At 40.1% G+C, this 15,973-nt stretch overlaps 1 protein-coding gene across 21 annotated transcripts in view; it reads left to right on the plus strand.

Annotated features, from left to right (window-relative positions):
- Nucleotides 1-15,973, plus strand: part of ablim2 (actin binding LIM protein family, member 2) — a 122,285-nt gene that overhangs the window by 79,233 nt on the left and 27,079 nt on the right. For 11 of the 21 annotated variants that reach the window (XR_006376457.1, XM_044183428.1, XM_044183427.1 and 8 more), the window contains exons 7-13: nt 2,877-2,964; nt 4,828-4,886; nt 9,558-9,599; nt 10,663-10,740; nt 10,918-11,061; nt 11,844-11,876; nt 14,157-14,274. Coding sequence is in view for 20 of the 21 variants with exons in the window: in XM_044183428.1 (XP_044039363.1) it covers nt 2,877-2,964; nt 4,828-4,886; nt 9,558-9,599; nt 10,663-10,740; nt 10,918-11,061; nt 11,844-11,876; nt 14,157-14,274 (562 nt within the window). In the remaining variant the exon portion in view is untranslated. The remainder of the gene's footprint in view (nt 1-2,876; nt 2,965-4,827; nt 4,887-9,557; nt 9,600-10,662; nt 10,741-10,917; nt 11,062-11,843; nt 11,877-14,156; nt 14,275-15,973) is intronic. The other 10 variants (XM_044183431.1, XM_044183436.1, XM_044183444.1 and 7 more) reach the window with 4 other exon arrangements.

Genomic DNA, 15,973 nt, shown 5'->3' on the forward strand with positions numbered 1-15,973 from the left:
AAAGTCTTTTGTGAAGTGGCTGTTTGGTTTCGCCTATGTACCGTTCTTTGCAGTTTTCCTCACTGCACTGAATGGAGTAGACAACATTGCTCTGTTTTTGTGTGGGTAACTTGTCCTTAGGGTGAACGAGTTTCTGTCTTAAAGTGTTGCCTGGTTTAAAGAAGACAGGAACATCGTGCTGTCTAAAGATCCTTTGTAGTTTTTCAGACAGTCCAGATACATAAGGAATGGAGACACCGTTCCTGAGGGCAGGGCTTATGTAACTCAGATTAGCTTAAATTTCCAATTCCCGTCCAATTTTTTCACAATTGAGAATGACTTCCGGATGGGAGCCGAAACGTCTTGATTCTGAAAACAGTGTCCAGATGACTACGACTGAAACCTTTTCTACGATAGAACACTCCTGGACGAATGAGGGACTACACCGTCTACACACAAGCAGTTATTTAACAGATAAACAAAGCAAAAACAGACAATATGAGGACTAACTCTAAATACACTAAACTACAGAACAAAGGGTGTGTGTGGTGTGTGTGTGTGTGTGCGTGCAGGTTTGGATGCATCCCAAAAGGAATGTGTGTAGTATCTTAGCGGTGGCTGAGAACTACGGTTACAATAACCTCACGTTAACCATGGAGATGATCACAACAATAAAACCACAATGAAAACACATCAGTAACATCACATGTACAAAAGTTAAACAGTCCTTTGCTTAGCTATATACACTGTTACTCTATGCTATGCCCAGTTGTTACGATACCTGTCCGTGAGAGGGAAAGAGAGGTTGTTGACTTTGGTGCTTCTGTTAGCTGGCAGTCAGTCTGTTGTAGACGAGCCAAGCTGGGAAGAATGGTGGTTCCGCTGTGGAAGTGTCTTTTGCTGTCCGCTTCTAGAGATTGGAGGAAGCCGGTCGCTCTGCCTGTGGTTGTCCTTACAGAGTTAAGAGCTCGACGTTAACTTGCTTCATGCTTCTGTAAGCATGTGAAGTTAGCTGTCAGGCTTTGTGTGTGGCAGCTATTGGCCCTAAACTTTGTTGCAGAGATTTAGCAGGCTCTTGTGTCGCTGCAATAAGATCAAAGACTTGGGTTCTGCTGCGTGTTTCTGCTCCGAGCAGATTACACGGCAAAGCCAGGAGAGTTCAGGTGGGTGTCTGCTAGTGAGCCGGCCACACTGAGAGGGAGACAGTCTGCTGCAGTGAAGGATTCCAGGAGAAAGAGAGACAGAACCAATGATCACTGACCTTTTTATTGACCTGGTGACATCCGGGTCACAGGTCAGACTGGCTAATGCTGCGTCCAATGGCTCTCAGGATTGTGGGACAAAAGAGAATGCAGTCTACTAACAAAAGTTCTGTTAACAAATCACACAAATGGCACCTGGCTAACCTGGCTAACCATGCTAAGCCGACTAGCATGCTACAGCTGATAGACAACAACTTGTGCACTCCAAAAACATTTACATAAAGTTTGCATAAAACTCGCACTCTAGAATTTCTGTTCCGTGCGTGCGAGTAGTCGACATAAATAGACTATTTTGATAGTAATAGTTTGGGTCACAGGGCGTACTGATCCAAGGAAGTCGCATAACAAACCCAACATCCTGTATCGAATGGTTCGGGACGAATACACGTACCACTTATACCCCTAGTCAGAAGTATGTAAGTCTTCATAGTCAAGAGTCAAGTTGATTGGAATGCTTTCATACCCATGTTACCCTTGCACCTTTCTCTGCACTGAATGCAACTGCAGTGCTCCTTACTCATGCAAGTGCTCCACTTTGTGGCTAAATAATGAAACACAACCTTTTCTTTGTTTTCATTTGTAGCTGGTGGCACTTTAATCAAGTGATGCTAATTGGACTCTGAATTACAGTTAGCTCAGCAACACTCCTGGGACTGGTTATACATGCCGCATCAGCATTTTTAGTAAGCTGATTATGAATTTTCTAATAAAGTGCACCTTCAGACATGCAGAGAGTAAGCTTATGCATGCATACAGGAACATGCACACAAACACTAATGTCTTTGCATTATTTTGTGGTTGGGGCGGTAGGTGTGACAAAACATCTAGAGACATTTTTATTCTATACATGTGTTGGGCACTCAGCTATGAAATTCACTACCAGTGTTTTTTTGTTTGTTTGTTTGTTTGTCTATCCACTGCACATGTGGATTGTTTTTTTTATTTGATCTGTGTTGTCATTGGTTTATCTTCATTATCACAACTCTCACACCTCTCATGTATGGAAGCTGATTTCCACCAGGAAAATAAATTAAAAAATAAGATAAAAAGTTAGGAATGATAAAAACTAAAAAAAAATACTCATAGTGACTCAAAATTATATGAGGTACTGGGTTAAATTTGTTTGACTTTGGACTTTATAAGTCAAAATTATTATGTAATAAATCTTGATTATTAGATAACTATTAACAATTATTTGCTAATTAGTTAACATCATGATATACTACTCTATTACTTTAAGCACTGTCTTCTGTGGCTCTGGAGGAGCTTTGTCAAGTCTGACAAAATATCCCCAGATGATGTCATCAGGGTTATCTGAGCTTGGACTTGGATACTATAGATTTATCACAGAAAACCTGTGTACAAATTGGTGGCGTGGTGTTTAAAAAATGTGAGCATTTACCTGGCAACAAAAATATGCTATCAAGTTGCATTATGGGAAGTGGTGGATGCAGTGTTTTTGGAGCTTGACTCATACTAGAGACTAAAAGTCAGGATATCCAGGCTCTGCTGATTCAACTTTTTGCAGTGCAATACTAAATTGCTTGAGTACCCCTTTAACAATTCCCCGAAAGTGACGAAAACCAACAACAAGTGCTACATTGTCATAACCTGCTCTTGTTTAATGCTCAACAGGCTGGAGAGAAGCACTACCACCCCACATGTGCCCGCTGTGCCCGCTGTGAGCAGATGTTTGCAGAGGGAGAAGAAATGTACCTGCAAGGTAAAAGCAGTTTTTGGGACTTGAGATAAATACCTTCAAATCTGTTATCAATCTTTAAGATGTTTTAGTGAAGCTCCAACTTGCGATTATCAAATGATATTTGTTGCTAACTCACAAACTCGGTGGACACACGTTACAGCAAGCATGGTGTTTTTCCTCTTCTTCTGCCAGTCAGTGTAGGCTAAGCTCTGAACCTGGCCGCTGCTGAACGCTCATAAAGGAGGAATGCGCATAGAGACAGAAAATCCTTGTCTGCGCACAGTGTGTGTAGGCCTAGTGTGTAGCTGTGTTTCCCCCCATCCTTAATTTTGGGGGGGCATAATGCTTCCTTCAAATGGAACTCATGAGCTTGTGATTACGACATGAGAAGTTGTGTACACGATATGCTCGGCATTCAAGTGGTAAGTCGTGAGCCACGGTGCACTTTACAAAGAATTATGCGCCAGTGATCATGCACATGTGTGCCTGAGTCACACTGCCACACTCATAGATGTTATTTACTGCTGCTGTGGCACCAACACAAAGTAGCAGCTGGTGCTTTTCCTTGGGTGCTCCATTTGCTTCAACTCTTATTGAACTGCTACTTGTCACTTTAGAGTGAATTGATTTAGCAGTGGAAATAGCTTTCTGAAACCATAACCATGAAAAAATGTCTCTGCAACAGATGAGGAAATGAGTCATGCATTGACTCATGGATTTTCTAGCTTCATCTTAGATGTCAGCAGTTTCATCCATACTGTACATTGCTGTATCATTTTTGGTTCACCTTTTTTTTTCCTTTACATGTATTTTCTTTTTCTTTCTTTCCTTCTGCTAATGCCAGAATGTAAATTTTTATTGATTTCAGAAGTACATTTCTGATCTTCTGCTACGTTATGAACCATCCAGACCTCTCAGGTCATCTGGGATCAGGTCTGCTTTCTGTCCCCAGAGTCAAAACTAAACATGGAGAATTAGCGTTCAGTTTTTATGCACCCCACATATCTGGAACAAACTCCCAGAAAACTGCAAGTCTACTGCAACTCAGTTCTTTTAAATCAAGGCTGAAGACTTTTCTGGTATCTTTTATTAAAGCAAATAATCATTCATCTCTTATACTGCACTGTAACTTTTACTCTTCCGTTGTATCTTTTAATTTTCTTTCTTTTTAAGTGTTTTAAATGTCACTTTATATTGCCCTCTGTTGCTTTTATGTTTTATGTAAAGCACTTTGAACTGCCTTGTTGTTGAAATGTACTTGCCTTGCCTTTATGTAGCAGAAAAAATTGTATAAAGCTAGCTAATCGTTGAGCGATGAAGTATTAAACACTACCAACAACTACAAAGAAGAATATAGTTACATGTGTCCACATGTACTAAAGAACCAATTTGTTGCATCATTTGTACAAGACTAATAGTTAGGCTACAGCCAAGCTAGCAGCTCTATTTGGCTGTACTTACAGTAGGCACAGTGCTGCTTTGAGCTAAATGCTAATGTTAGCATGCTAACATGCTCAGTGTTGACAAGGACAATGTTAACATGCTGATGTTTAGCCCCTAATGTTTACCATGTTCACCACCATCTGAATTTTGTACATTAGCATGCTTTTTAACATTTGCTAATTACCACTAAACACAAAGTACAGCTGAAGACAAAGGGAATGTCATCAGTTTTATAGTTTTATTCTGACCTGATGATGGTGCCAGATCACCAAAGTTATAATAATTCAATGAGTGAGGATCATGAATGATTGAATGTCTACAGTTGCTGTGATCTTTCAGTCAAATTGGTGGACTGACTGACTAACGTCCATTGTTAATGGAAACGTGTTGGGAGTGTTAGAAACAATCTCTGACAGTTCCTGTCTTTGTCTCTATCTTTAGGATCTTCTATCTGGCATCCTCCATGCAGACACGCAGCCAAGCAGGAGGAGAAGAGCAAGGTGGGTGGAAAAGATGGTCGGGCTGCAACTAAATACTATCAAAACAGATAAGATGCTTGATGCTATTGTGTCACAAATCCCCAAATACAACCAAAATAGATCCACATTAGACCACAGAGCCCCATTTCTTAAAACACTGTTAAGGTTCAAGGTGCAAGCTACATTTATTTGTCATTCTACAACACAGGGCTGCACAATGAAATTAAAGTTGTAGCCCCCTTCACGCTATACACACACAGAACATATTTACAAATTAGAATAGAATAAAAATAAAAACAAAAACAATATATACAGTTACTTCTCTATACATATATTATACAAAAGGTAGTGGTATGGTAATGTGGAAAAGAATAACAAAGTTCCATGTAATTTATTGATGGAGTAATGCTGAGGGAAGAAGCTGCTCTGTAGTCTGGTGGCACGACAGCAGATACTTGTGTATCCTTTTCCAGACGGCAGCAGGGTGAACAGGCTGTGGCTGGGGGGCTGCTGTCCTTTAGTATCCTTTGGGCTCTGCGCAGACACCTCACTTCTCCGATATCACTGATGCTTGGTAGGTTGGTACCAATGATCTTCTGAGCGGTTTTAATCCCCCGCTGCAGAGCCCTCTCCTCCTGGGCCATCCACATCCCATGCCAGTTTGTGGTGTTTCCAGTCAGGATGCTTTCTATTGCGCCTCTGTAAAAGTTAACAAAAAGTTTGCCTTCTCAAGTTTCCTCAAAAAATACATCTGTTTCTGAGCTTTCTTGACAAGGGTGGAGATGTCAGAGGACCATGATAGGTTCTCTGTGATGCTGATTTCCAGGAACCTAAAACTGTTCACCTGCGCCACCTCAACTCCACTGATGTAGACAGGGGTGTGTGTGTCATTGCCTCCTTTTTCCTAAAATCAGCAATCAGCTCTTCTCAGCTTTTTCTTGTGTGTCATATGGGAAGATTTGAGATGTTAATTTCTGAATCGTACAGCAGTAAATATGGAGATGAGATTGGTTAAAACTGAAGGCTAGGATTAGAAAAGTAGTTGAATTACATTCCGATTTTGTCTTTGACCTCCCTGATCAGCATTGAAACCCTTTAGAATTCCAACTTTCCAGACTTCTTTGACTTTCTTGTGTTCTAACTTGGATCAGTTAGCAACAAAAGGTTAATGCCTGTTATTTGTCTAAGATGTCTTTGTGTGCATAAAAACAGCTCTCATGTTCATTATCTCTAGCTACAGTCAAGGTGTAAAATGCAACTCAACAGTATGTAGTGATAATCAGCCATGAATTCCTGTGCTGTGTCCCAAATCCACACTACATCATAATTCTATACAGTACATACTATGTACCTATCTTTAGAGTATAATATTTTTTGCAGTTATACAAGAAATCAACATACTTCACTGTTTCATAATACTAAAAAATGATACAATAAATGCGCCATTCGGAAGTCATTCAAACTGCAACTTTAAAATGTTACTTCCAGTTAAACTTCACAAATAAAAGCAAAATGGTTTTCCAAATATTATTATTATATCTTTATTTTATTTGAATGATTTGACGCTGTGAGTAACTCGTCCATTTCCTTTGACAGCAGTATCCTTTTTAAAATGCATATTGACCTAAACTTAAATTTGGTCAATTTTACAGTGTGGTTACACAACATACTGAAAACCTTAGAATAGACTAGACTAGACATCTTTATTGTCCACTCACGTGGAAATTCGTCTTTGGCTTCACAGACATGCATACACTTAAAAACTTTCTCTACCATGGGTTAGGATACATGAGATAAAGACAATAAATAAGTGGGCCTATAATGATTAATGTTTGGGATAAAAGTGCTAAAATAATAATACATATCTTAAATAGACTCAAATAGAAAACAACAGCAGTCACTATAAATAATAAAAAGTCATTTGTTTAGGAGGGTGATAGAGGATGGAATAAAGGATCTCTTAAAGATGTTTCTCATTGCTGTGGGTACCCTATGTCATCTTCCTGAAGGGAGTTTTTCAAATTCAGTAAACAAAAAATGTGAAGGGTCCTGAACTATTAATGTGGCTTTCCTCCTGGTTTGTGTGATGTACAGCTCCAGCCTGTGTAAAGCTTTAAAAGCAAATAAAATAACTTAAAACTCAGTCCTATACTTGACCGGTAGCCAATGCAGGGATGCCAGAACAGGTGTGATGCTGTCTCTCTTCCTGGTACCACTTAGTAGTCTAGCAGCTGCATTCTGCACCAGCTGCAATTGGGACAAGGATGACTGGCTGATTCCCAAATAAAGAGCATTACAATAATCCAGCAGAGAAGAAATTAAAGCATTAGGGACAATCTTCAGGTTGTTGAGAGAGAGGAACGGTTTGAGTTTTGCAATATTTCTTAGGTGGAAAAAGCAACCTTTCACAACCATATAAATTTGCTTGTCAAATTTAAAAGCAGGATTGAAGATGGCATGAACGTTAGGCACCAGGGGCCCCAGGTGATTAGCTAAACCCCCGATGGAGTTGGAAGGGCCAAATAAGACCACTTGAGGACCTTGGGCGGATGGCCTGGGGGCTGGACAGGTGTGGAGCTCATCTCATGAGGTCCAGGTACAAGAATATGGGTTACCGGCTGGCAGTGGTGGAAACAAGGAAGAGAGTCCAATGAGGCTAAACAAATCCAATAGGGAGCAGGCAAAGTCCAGAATCCAGACACAAGGTTTTTCCCAAGGGAGACAAAGAATCCAAACAGAATCTTACTCATGGTAAGAATGCCGAGGAACTGGGCACGGGACCAAGATACAACGAAAAGTGCACCAAACGGCGACACACCCAAATGACATGAACACACACAAGACAGGAACAACAATGATCCGACACTGAACAAAGGAAAAGACCTGAACTAAATACCCTAAGGGAGGTGAGACAACAAGACACAGGTGCAAACAATCAAGGAGGGACCAACAATCAAAACTGGAGGATAAGCAAACAAAATAAAACAGGAAATGACAAAAACTACAACAGTTCTAATGGGAGGTATAGCTGAGTGTCGTCCGCGTAGCAGTGGTATAGATATTGTATTTATGGAAGATTGAGCCTAAAGGGAGCATGTATAGCGAATAATATAGGCCCTAAAATGGACCCTTGAGGTACTCCACAGGTGATGGGGGCAGACGAGAAGAAGAGGTTACCAGTTTTGACAGTTAGGTAGGAGGCGAACCACTGGAGGGCGCTACCCTGAATCCCGACCTGGAGCTCGAGACGGTCCAGCAGAATAGAATGGACAACAGTGGCAAAGGCGGATCTAAGGTCCAGGAGAAGAAGTATGGCATTTTACCAGAGTCAAGAGACGTCAGTAGATCATTGGAGACTTTAAGTAGAGCTGACTCAGGGCTGTGCATGTTTAGAACAGTTGCATCGAGGTGAGGCTTTTAAATGATGGGATACTACCATGTTTATAGCATGTTTAAAACAAGAGGGAACTAAACCGTTAGCTAGACTGTTGTTTAGGATGAGGGAAATTGCAGGACCAACAGTGTCGAACACCTTCTTCAACAGGCATGTAGGCACAATGTCCAGGGAACAAGTAGTCGGCTTTGTGTGTGAGACGGGTCAATATAAGCAAGAGACACAGGCTCAAACTTACTTAGGACAGTGGAGCAAGGAGGGAGGATGGAAGGGTCGTAGGGAGGATGTGAAATTGCAGAGCAGATGTTGTCAATTTTACTTGCAAAGAAGTTTAGAAAATCACCACGCGACTGTGGTTGGGACAGAGCAGGCAGTAGCAGCAGGGGTAAGGACTGTGTAGATTGTGTCAAAGAGTGTGGGAGAGTGGGAATTTCTGGAAATAATCTCAGCAAAGTATTTTACCCTTTCTGCTTTGACGAATTGCTGATACTTAACAAGACAACTTCACATTATGTCAAGTTAGACTTGAAGCCTGTATTTTTTCCACTTTCTTTCTGCTTTCCTACATAGTTGCCTAAGAGCGTCCTCATTCAGCCAGGGTTGAGTTTTAGTTTTAGGTTTCCTGAATTTGAGTTGGGCAACAGAGTCCAAGATGTCTAGACAGGTTGAGTTGAGCCAGGTGATTAACTCGTCTGTAAAAAAGAGGTGAAACCTCACAAACGTGTCAGGACATTTAACCAGTTTCTAGTAATCTTCTTTATCTCACTTAACTGGTAGATTTGATTTGATTTGATTTATCTCTAAATAAATACGACTTTATTACTCAGGGGCATTTCTTCTTACGAAGGACATGTTGGGTTAGACTTTAATACATCCAAAGCTTCCTGTTATTGTCCCCTTCAATTCTTACTGTTTTAAGACCTTTTTTCATAAATCTGTTGACTGATTTTGACTTTGAGACCCATACAGACACTTCTCTGTACCTGTTCTTGGGATTCTGCACTCTAAAAAATAGTATTCAACCTGTATTGAAAGCAATTATAAATTTTAGTGTTTAAAATATTTAGCAAAAAAAGTCACCAAGTTGCTGATTAACCAGTAACTATAAGTTCAAATATAACTATAAGGAGCATGTGACTGACCAATCACAATGAAGAGGAGGAGGGGTTTAATCAACAGTTCGGGACAAAATACCATTGTTTTACCATTGCATCAGCAGCCCTGCAGCTTTACATCCAGTATCTGCCCTTCCTCCATCTCCCATCCTCATTCCTCATCATTACCCGTCTCCTTCCCAGAAGCAGGTCCGGATACAGCTCAATGACATCCCTGAGCAACAGGTTGGTGCTCCTATACGTCCCTGCACTCCCTCTCCTCACAAAAACCCCACTCAACCACCCCACAACCATCTGCTGCATGGGTTGATCATAACTGTCGATACCTTACTACTATATTTGCTTCATGTTGAGCAGCAGCCACACCCACAGGCCACCTACTGTAAAGACACAACGCTACAGTCTAATGTCTTATGATTTCTATGTAATTATGTGATGCAGAGCTGACAGATTTGATTGGTCAGTTACTGATGATGCTGTAACATGCTGATTATCAGTCGGTGCATGTACAAGGATGCTTTAATGACTGATGGTGCATCTGTAGGATATACCATCTGTATCTGTAGAGAGTAACACTCACAACTTGACAGACAGAGACGACATAACTGATAATCGTGCAATATAATAAAGATCAAACTGTAATAATTAGTATTTATACCAATATTTCATTTGCCTGAAGGGGAGAGTCCACGCTCTGTCTTCAACTTGTATGCTTTAACAAGAAACTGTGATTGGTGCTGATCGCCCACGTCTGGCACAGCTTCACTAATAGCACCACTGTACTACTGTGTGATACTTATGTGCTGTTTGAACATAATAACACTTCTGGTGAACAAAATTCACCAACAACATAAAACAGGTGACCAGTTTATATTTAGGCTGTAGTTTAAAGGAATACTTCATTTTCTTTCCCAGAGTGAGATGAGAAGATTGATATAAACCTCACGGCTGTGTGTTAAGTACAGAGCTGGAGTCAGGCTGTGGTTAGCTTAGTTAAGGGATTCATTCATAAAGAAAATAATAACTAACTAATGAACTACTGTACATGCAGCACTGAAGAGAGTTTAATGTGGTTGCTTAAAGGGAAAGAACAAAGCAGATTTTAATTGAAAATCTGTACCAAATGTCACTTCACACAAAGCATGAGCTTAAATGGAAGAAAAATGAAAATATGTAACATTTCTCTCTTTCACCACCTGTGCATCCAATATATTTAAACATAATTATGTATGTGTGTTCTTGTGTGTGTGTGTGTGTGTGTGTGTGTGTGTGTGTGTGTGTGTTTCAGGTGACCCGGACTTCATCTGAGAGCATCACTTCAGTCCCAGCATCCAGCGCCTCGGGCTCTCCCAGCAGAGTCATCTATGTAAGACTGCACCACCTCTACTCACCACCAGGGGGCAACCGCAGCACACAGTGGAGCTTTTTCCCATAGAATTCTCATAAGTGTATACAAATGATCTGTAGGAATTTTTATATACATCTTAGCTCAAGAAAACGTATTAAATACCAGAACGCGATGGCCTCTTCTCTCTGCTGCCAGGCCAAGCTAGGAGAGGAGATGCTGGACTACAAGGACCTGGCAGCCCTTCCAAAGACCAAGGCCATCTATAACATAGACAGGCCTGACATGCTGTCCTACTCTCCATACGTCAGCTACCCATCTGAGGAAAGGCACTACGGAGAGGTAGACCAGACTCACAGCTCTGTCTTTCACTTCTTTCTAACTTTACCTCCTCTAGCTACAACATTAAATATTAATTTTATATTGTGTATGATGCATTTTATATATAACAATATACAAAGTGGCCATTCTGCCTGTATAACGAGTACTTTTACTTTTGATAATTTAAGTACATTTTGCTGATAATGCTAATAAGCTATAATATTGGCCGATGTATTGGCTGATTTTAGCTAATTTGAATATATGTATATATTTAATTTGAATATACAGTATGTGATAAAAACAAGAGTGATGAAAATGCCTGTGTTTTTCTAAGCGATTTGATTAATCAAAAGATGATTTGATTTGAATAGAGGTGATTTATTTCCTAGGTGTCTTTGCTTTTCTACCTCACACAGATATAATCCTGATTTGATTGAGTAGACTTCCTTCTACTCTCCCTTGCCATTTTTTTTTTATTTTTCACCTTGCTGTCCCTCCATCATTTCTGACAGTGAAGTCAGTAACTCATTCATCAACGCCGTGACGCCGTGCGTGCGTCTGTCTCACAAACACACCCATTCCTTTGCAGTGCAGTCACAGTCTCATAGCCCTGAGCGTGTCAGTTGAACAGTATACTTTGGACCCACTTCATTCAGCTCATCCATCCATCAGGAATGTCCTCACAGTGGACGTCATGACTCACTGACATTGAATGATCGCTCTCATGGTTGGATGGTTAGCTCATATAACTTCACATATGAGTTCGTCCTAATCATTGGCTTTCTTCCCCTCTTCATTTGCAGTCCCCCCAGCTGCTTTCTCCTACTCCTACTGAGGTAATATAATGCACTGTCTCATTGTCACACCCTTCATCAGTGCTTTCCTGTGTGTGTGTGTGTGTGTGTGTGTGTGTGTGTGTGTGTGTGTGTGTGTGTGTGTGTGTGAGAGAGTGAGAGAGAGCTTTTAAAGATTTGATATGTGTTTTAATGGTCCATACAGATGTTTCTGTTTCAATTAAAGCAGCTGAAATAGTCTAATGCTTAAAGGATAATTACGGTTAATTACGACTTGTGTCTTATGTTCATAGTTTTGGCATCATTTCTATCAGATATTATAACTCTGAAGTCCAACGGGGCAAGACACACAAGCAGTCAGATGATCAGACAAGTAAACAAACCAACAGTTTAGTCAGATAATGGAAACCACTTGATTTGGAGGTAAAACTTAAAGTGAGCCCCCCCTGAAATGTCAATAATAATCCCTCATTGCACATGAAAACTGTGTGTGTGAACATTTACGGTAGGTAGTGATGAATGTTTACAATGAACAGTTTGGGTAATAATTATACCATTAGCCTTTGTTTTCTCTTCCAAATAAAATTTTCTAACCTGGAGGTTTGTCTACAACCTGTCTGACTGTCAAACTGCTAATGTATACTTCTTATTAGCGGCGTCAGCTGGGTTTTTACCCAGGTTGTACAGGTTGTTGTAAATTGACTTACAGAAATAACAGCTCTTAAATTGGCATATTTCTAAATGTCACAAAATTTTAAGCTAATTGCTCTTAGCAACCACTACCACAGCTTCTGTGTCTGATTATCATGCTAGCCGCATATCCAGATCTCAGATCAATTAATGCTATGATACAATCAAAACATTATGTGAAACTGAAAACCAAGATGTCTGACAGTCACTGACAGCCCACAGGAAGTGCTCCGGGCATTGAAGCCAATTTGACGTAGCAGCCAAACCGTGGAATTACAACTTCGGGCTCTGTCTCATGATGCACACTGGCCCCAAAAGACTTTTTTCCATAGACTCACATTGTGAAAGAAGTGTTTTTAAAACGGTGGATACATTTTTTTGAGCGTCACAACCCCCGTGGAATGACTTGTTTCATTATCCGAATATGACCCATTCGTCACATTTGGAAAGTCTAGAAGAGCCACACCATTAAATCATTTTATCTCAATTCAAGTTAGTAGAGGGCTAAACCGGAAATCAGCTGGTTCGGTGGCGAAAATCTCTAGTGCACATGCTCCTGTGGGGCCACACAATGCGGAAGCTATGCAGAAGATTTTCAAACTTTTTTGGCTTCAGGCGCCACTGAGCAGCTTTCATAGGAATGAATGGAGCCCCGCCTCCGACACTGTATCCAGTTCTCTTTATACATCCATGGTGTAGTCCTGATCAGTTACACAGGGAACTATTACAGAGCTGAACGCTTTGCCAAAGGGTCACGTTTTGCTTGAATTACAAAAAAATCTAATCATATTTGTAAATATTGATATGCTGATATGTTTACCTTGCTGTGAGTAATTGTCATTTAAACTCATTTCCACTGAAGAAATAGTTCCCATGAAAACTGTTGACAATGCATTCTGTGGATAGCCCAGAGTAACAGGGACAGTCTTTCTTGAAAGACACACTGCTATTGAATTATTTATTATTATTATTATATTTTTATTTTTTCATTGCTGAGCTTCACCAAGGAGATTCCATTCATCTCTGTTGCATTGGAGACAGATGCCAAAAATATCAGACACATATCTCAAGTCAGTCAGTCTAATTGATATCAGTTTGGATATCCGGAGTATAGTCAAGACTTTGTGCCATTTGTATGCATCCTTTTCAAAAGGGGAATACTTTGATATTGTATGCCAACCATCAAATGAAACAAGTGAAAAAAAATTGTTTTGAAATAAAGATGTGACTTTAACAGTCAGTTTTCTAAACCCACTGCTGATTGTATGTCACTGATAGTGATCATCATATGGAACATGTCTGTCTATTCACATTTTTGTGCCTTCATTTTTGAACATTTCTGACATGAAAAACTTAATTTTTCCATTTGTTGATCCATGTTTTGAATCAGCCTGATTGGCTCTTGGACATAACAATATGCATACTTCCCCTGACATCTGTGTTATCTTGACATTAGAAGTATATTTGCATAGATCTTTCGTGTTCCATGATTGATCCGTCTCATTAAGAATGTATCAGAGACGGAGTCATGCCCACAGTCCTGACTGATCCTGTGATTAAGGAGTGAGGTCATTTTTGTTTCTCGGTAGAAGGTGTTGACTGTTTTTTGACTTTATGTGTTTGTGCGTCCAGGGCGATGGAGAGAAGTCACCCCGTCAGCGGAGGCCCTCCAGCCCAAGCTCCAACAGCTCCCTGGGGGGCTACGGACGTTACACCCCGTCCCGTTCCCCCCAGAATTACAGCCGACCAGGTATCAGCCTCATACACACATATGACACACAGCCCATTGTCCATATATTGCTGCTGTTATGTGAAAACCTCCAAGTTTGAGTTTGTATTTCTGAATTTTTGAAGTGTTACATTACCCATGAATCTTTAAGATTACATGCATCCTCTTATATTTATTCCTCTTAGTGAATGATAGGGAACAAGATGGTGGGGGGAAAATGCTTGCATACTGTATTTAGGAGAAAACATCTGCTACAAACATGACAAATGATTCATCACTTCCTGTATTTTGAGAAGATTTCCTGCTGGTGACCATACTCAAAACCAGAAATCAAATGACATGCTCCTCTACGGTTTGATTAAATTCTGCAGCACTTAAATTATATTGTCAAACCCCATTGGGCAATCTGAAAACTGCATGGCTGTAAAAGTAAAAGTCTGCTATACTTCCTGGTAAACTTTCCCCCTGATGGCAGCAACTCATTCTTGAATGATACATGACGTTCAAGCACTGTAAATTTTTACCTATCATTGCTTAAATTATAAATAATGTTATTTCTTGTTCTGGGCCCATATTTATCAAGTGTCTCAGAATCCCTGCTAGGAATTGTACTACACACACTCGGAGAAGGATGGTGTGTGATAGTGTGACTTTATGACATATTAAACCACAAAATGCAGAAAATAGCACTGCTTTTATGTGTAGGTTTATTTATACTGTACGGCAAATAATTTGGGTATGTTGTCTAGATTATGTTTGCAAAAATATTATGCCAAAATCAATAGCTATCTTAAATATCATATTTCCCAATCTGTCATTTGCATAGTAGGATGTTAAGTTAAACATTGCCTCTTGCTTGGCAATGTTATTTAAAGGGCAACTGATTTCACTCTTCAAAGTCTGTTTCCAGTTCATACTCTTGCATATGTTTAAAAGTAGTATAAAGCCTTTAGTTTCTCCAGAGAGTGATGTCACTTGAGTCAGCATCAGTTGGGCTGAAGACTACAAGGAATTAGAAAGGAGTGAGTTTACCAGACCTCTGTAGCCCGCTCCTCATCTCTGCTTGAGGCTAGCAGCCCAAGGCTATATTAGCTGCTACTGGCATAATGCACCCAAATTTACTGCTGAACTGTCAGTGGTCAAATTGCATTGTGGGTAATATAGGTACAAGATTTTGGCAAGGAAGAAGAGTGCATGGAGTAAAAAAAGACGATATCTCCGGCTCTGGTCCTTTTTTTTAAACTGACCATTGTGAGTCCAACAATCAGTAGAATACTCTTTTAAAATAGTAGATTACATTGATTTATCTTTGTGGCTCTATCCAAACACATCGTTTTATAGTGTCTCTTGGATATACTGCTCAATGTTGCACATGTAGCAGTGATGTTACAAACCCTTTGTAGGCTGTGGCGCACTACACGGAGAACATGGAATCTCTTTCACTGTACAATTTCCCTTTCAGCTATTTTTTGTAAAGTCAAGCACGCTTGGAAAATACATCTATACAACAAGAACATATCTTTCAGATATTATAGTCCTACCTTTGGCAAATCAAAATAAATAACTGATTTATTGATAACTGATTTGGATGAATGCAGTTTGTTTTTCCATAATGTCATGCTGAGTTTTGGGGAAATAAATGAATCTGTGCGTTATTAGGCACTGTAAGAACGACTGACGATTGATTGATCGCTGCAGGAATTATTAGTTGCGATAGCCA

Source organism: Siniperca chuatsi, linkage group LG22 (genome assembly GCF_020085105.1).
Source record: "Siniperca chuatsi isolate FFG_IHB_CAS linkage group LG22, ASM2008510v1, whole genome shotgun sequence".
NCBI classification, from domain to species: domain Eukaryota; kingdom Metazoa; phylum Chordata; class Actinopteri; order Centrarchiformes; family Sinipercidae; genus Siniperca; species Siniperca chuatsi.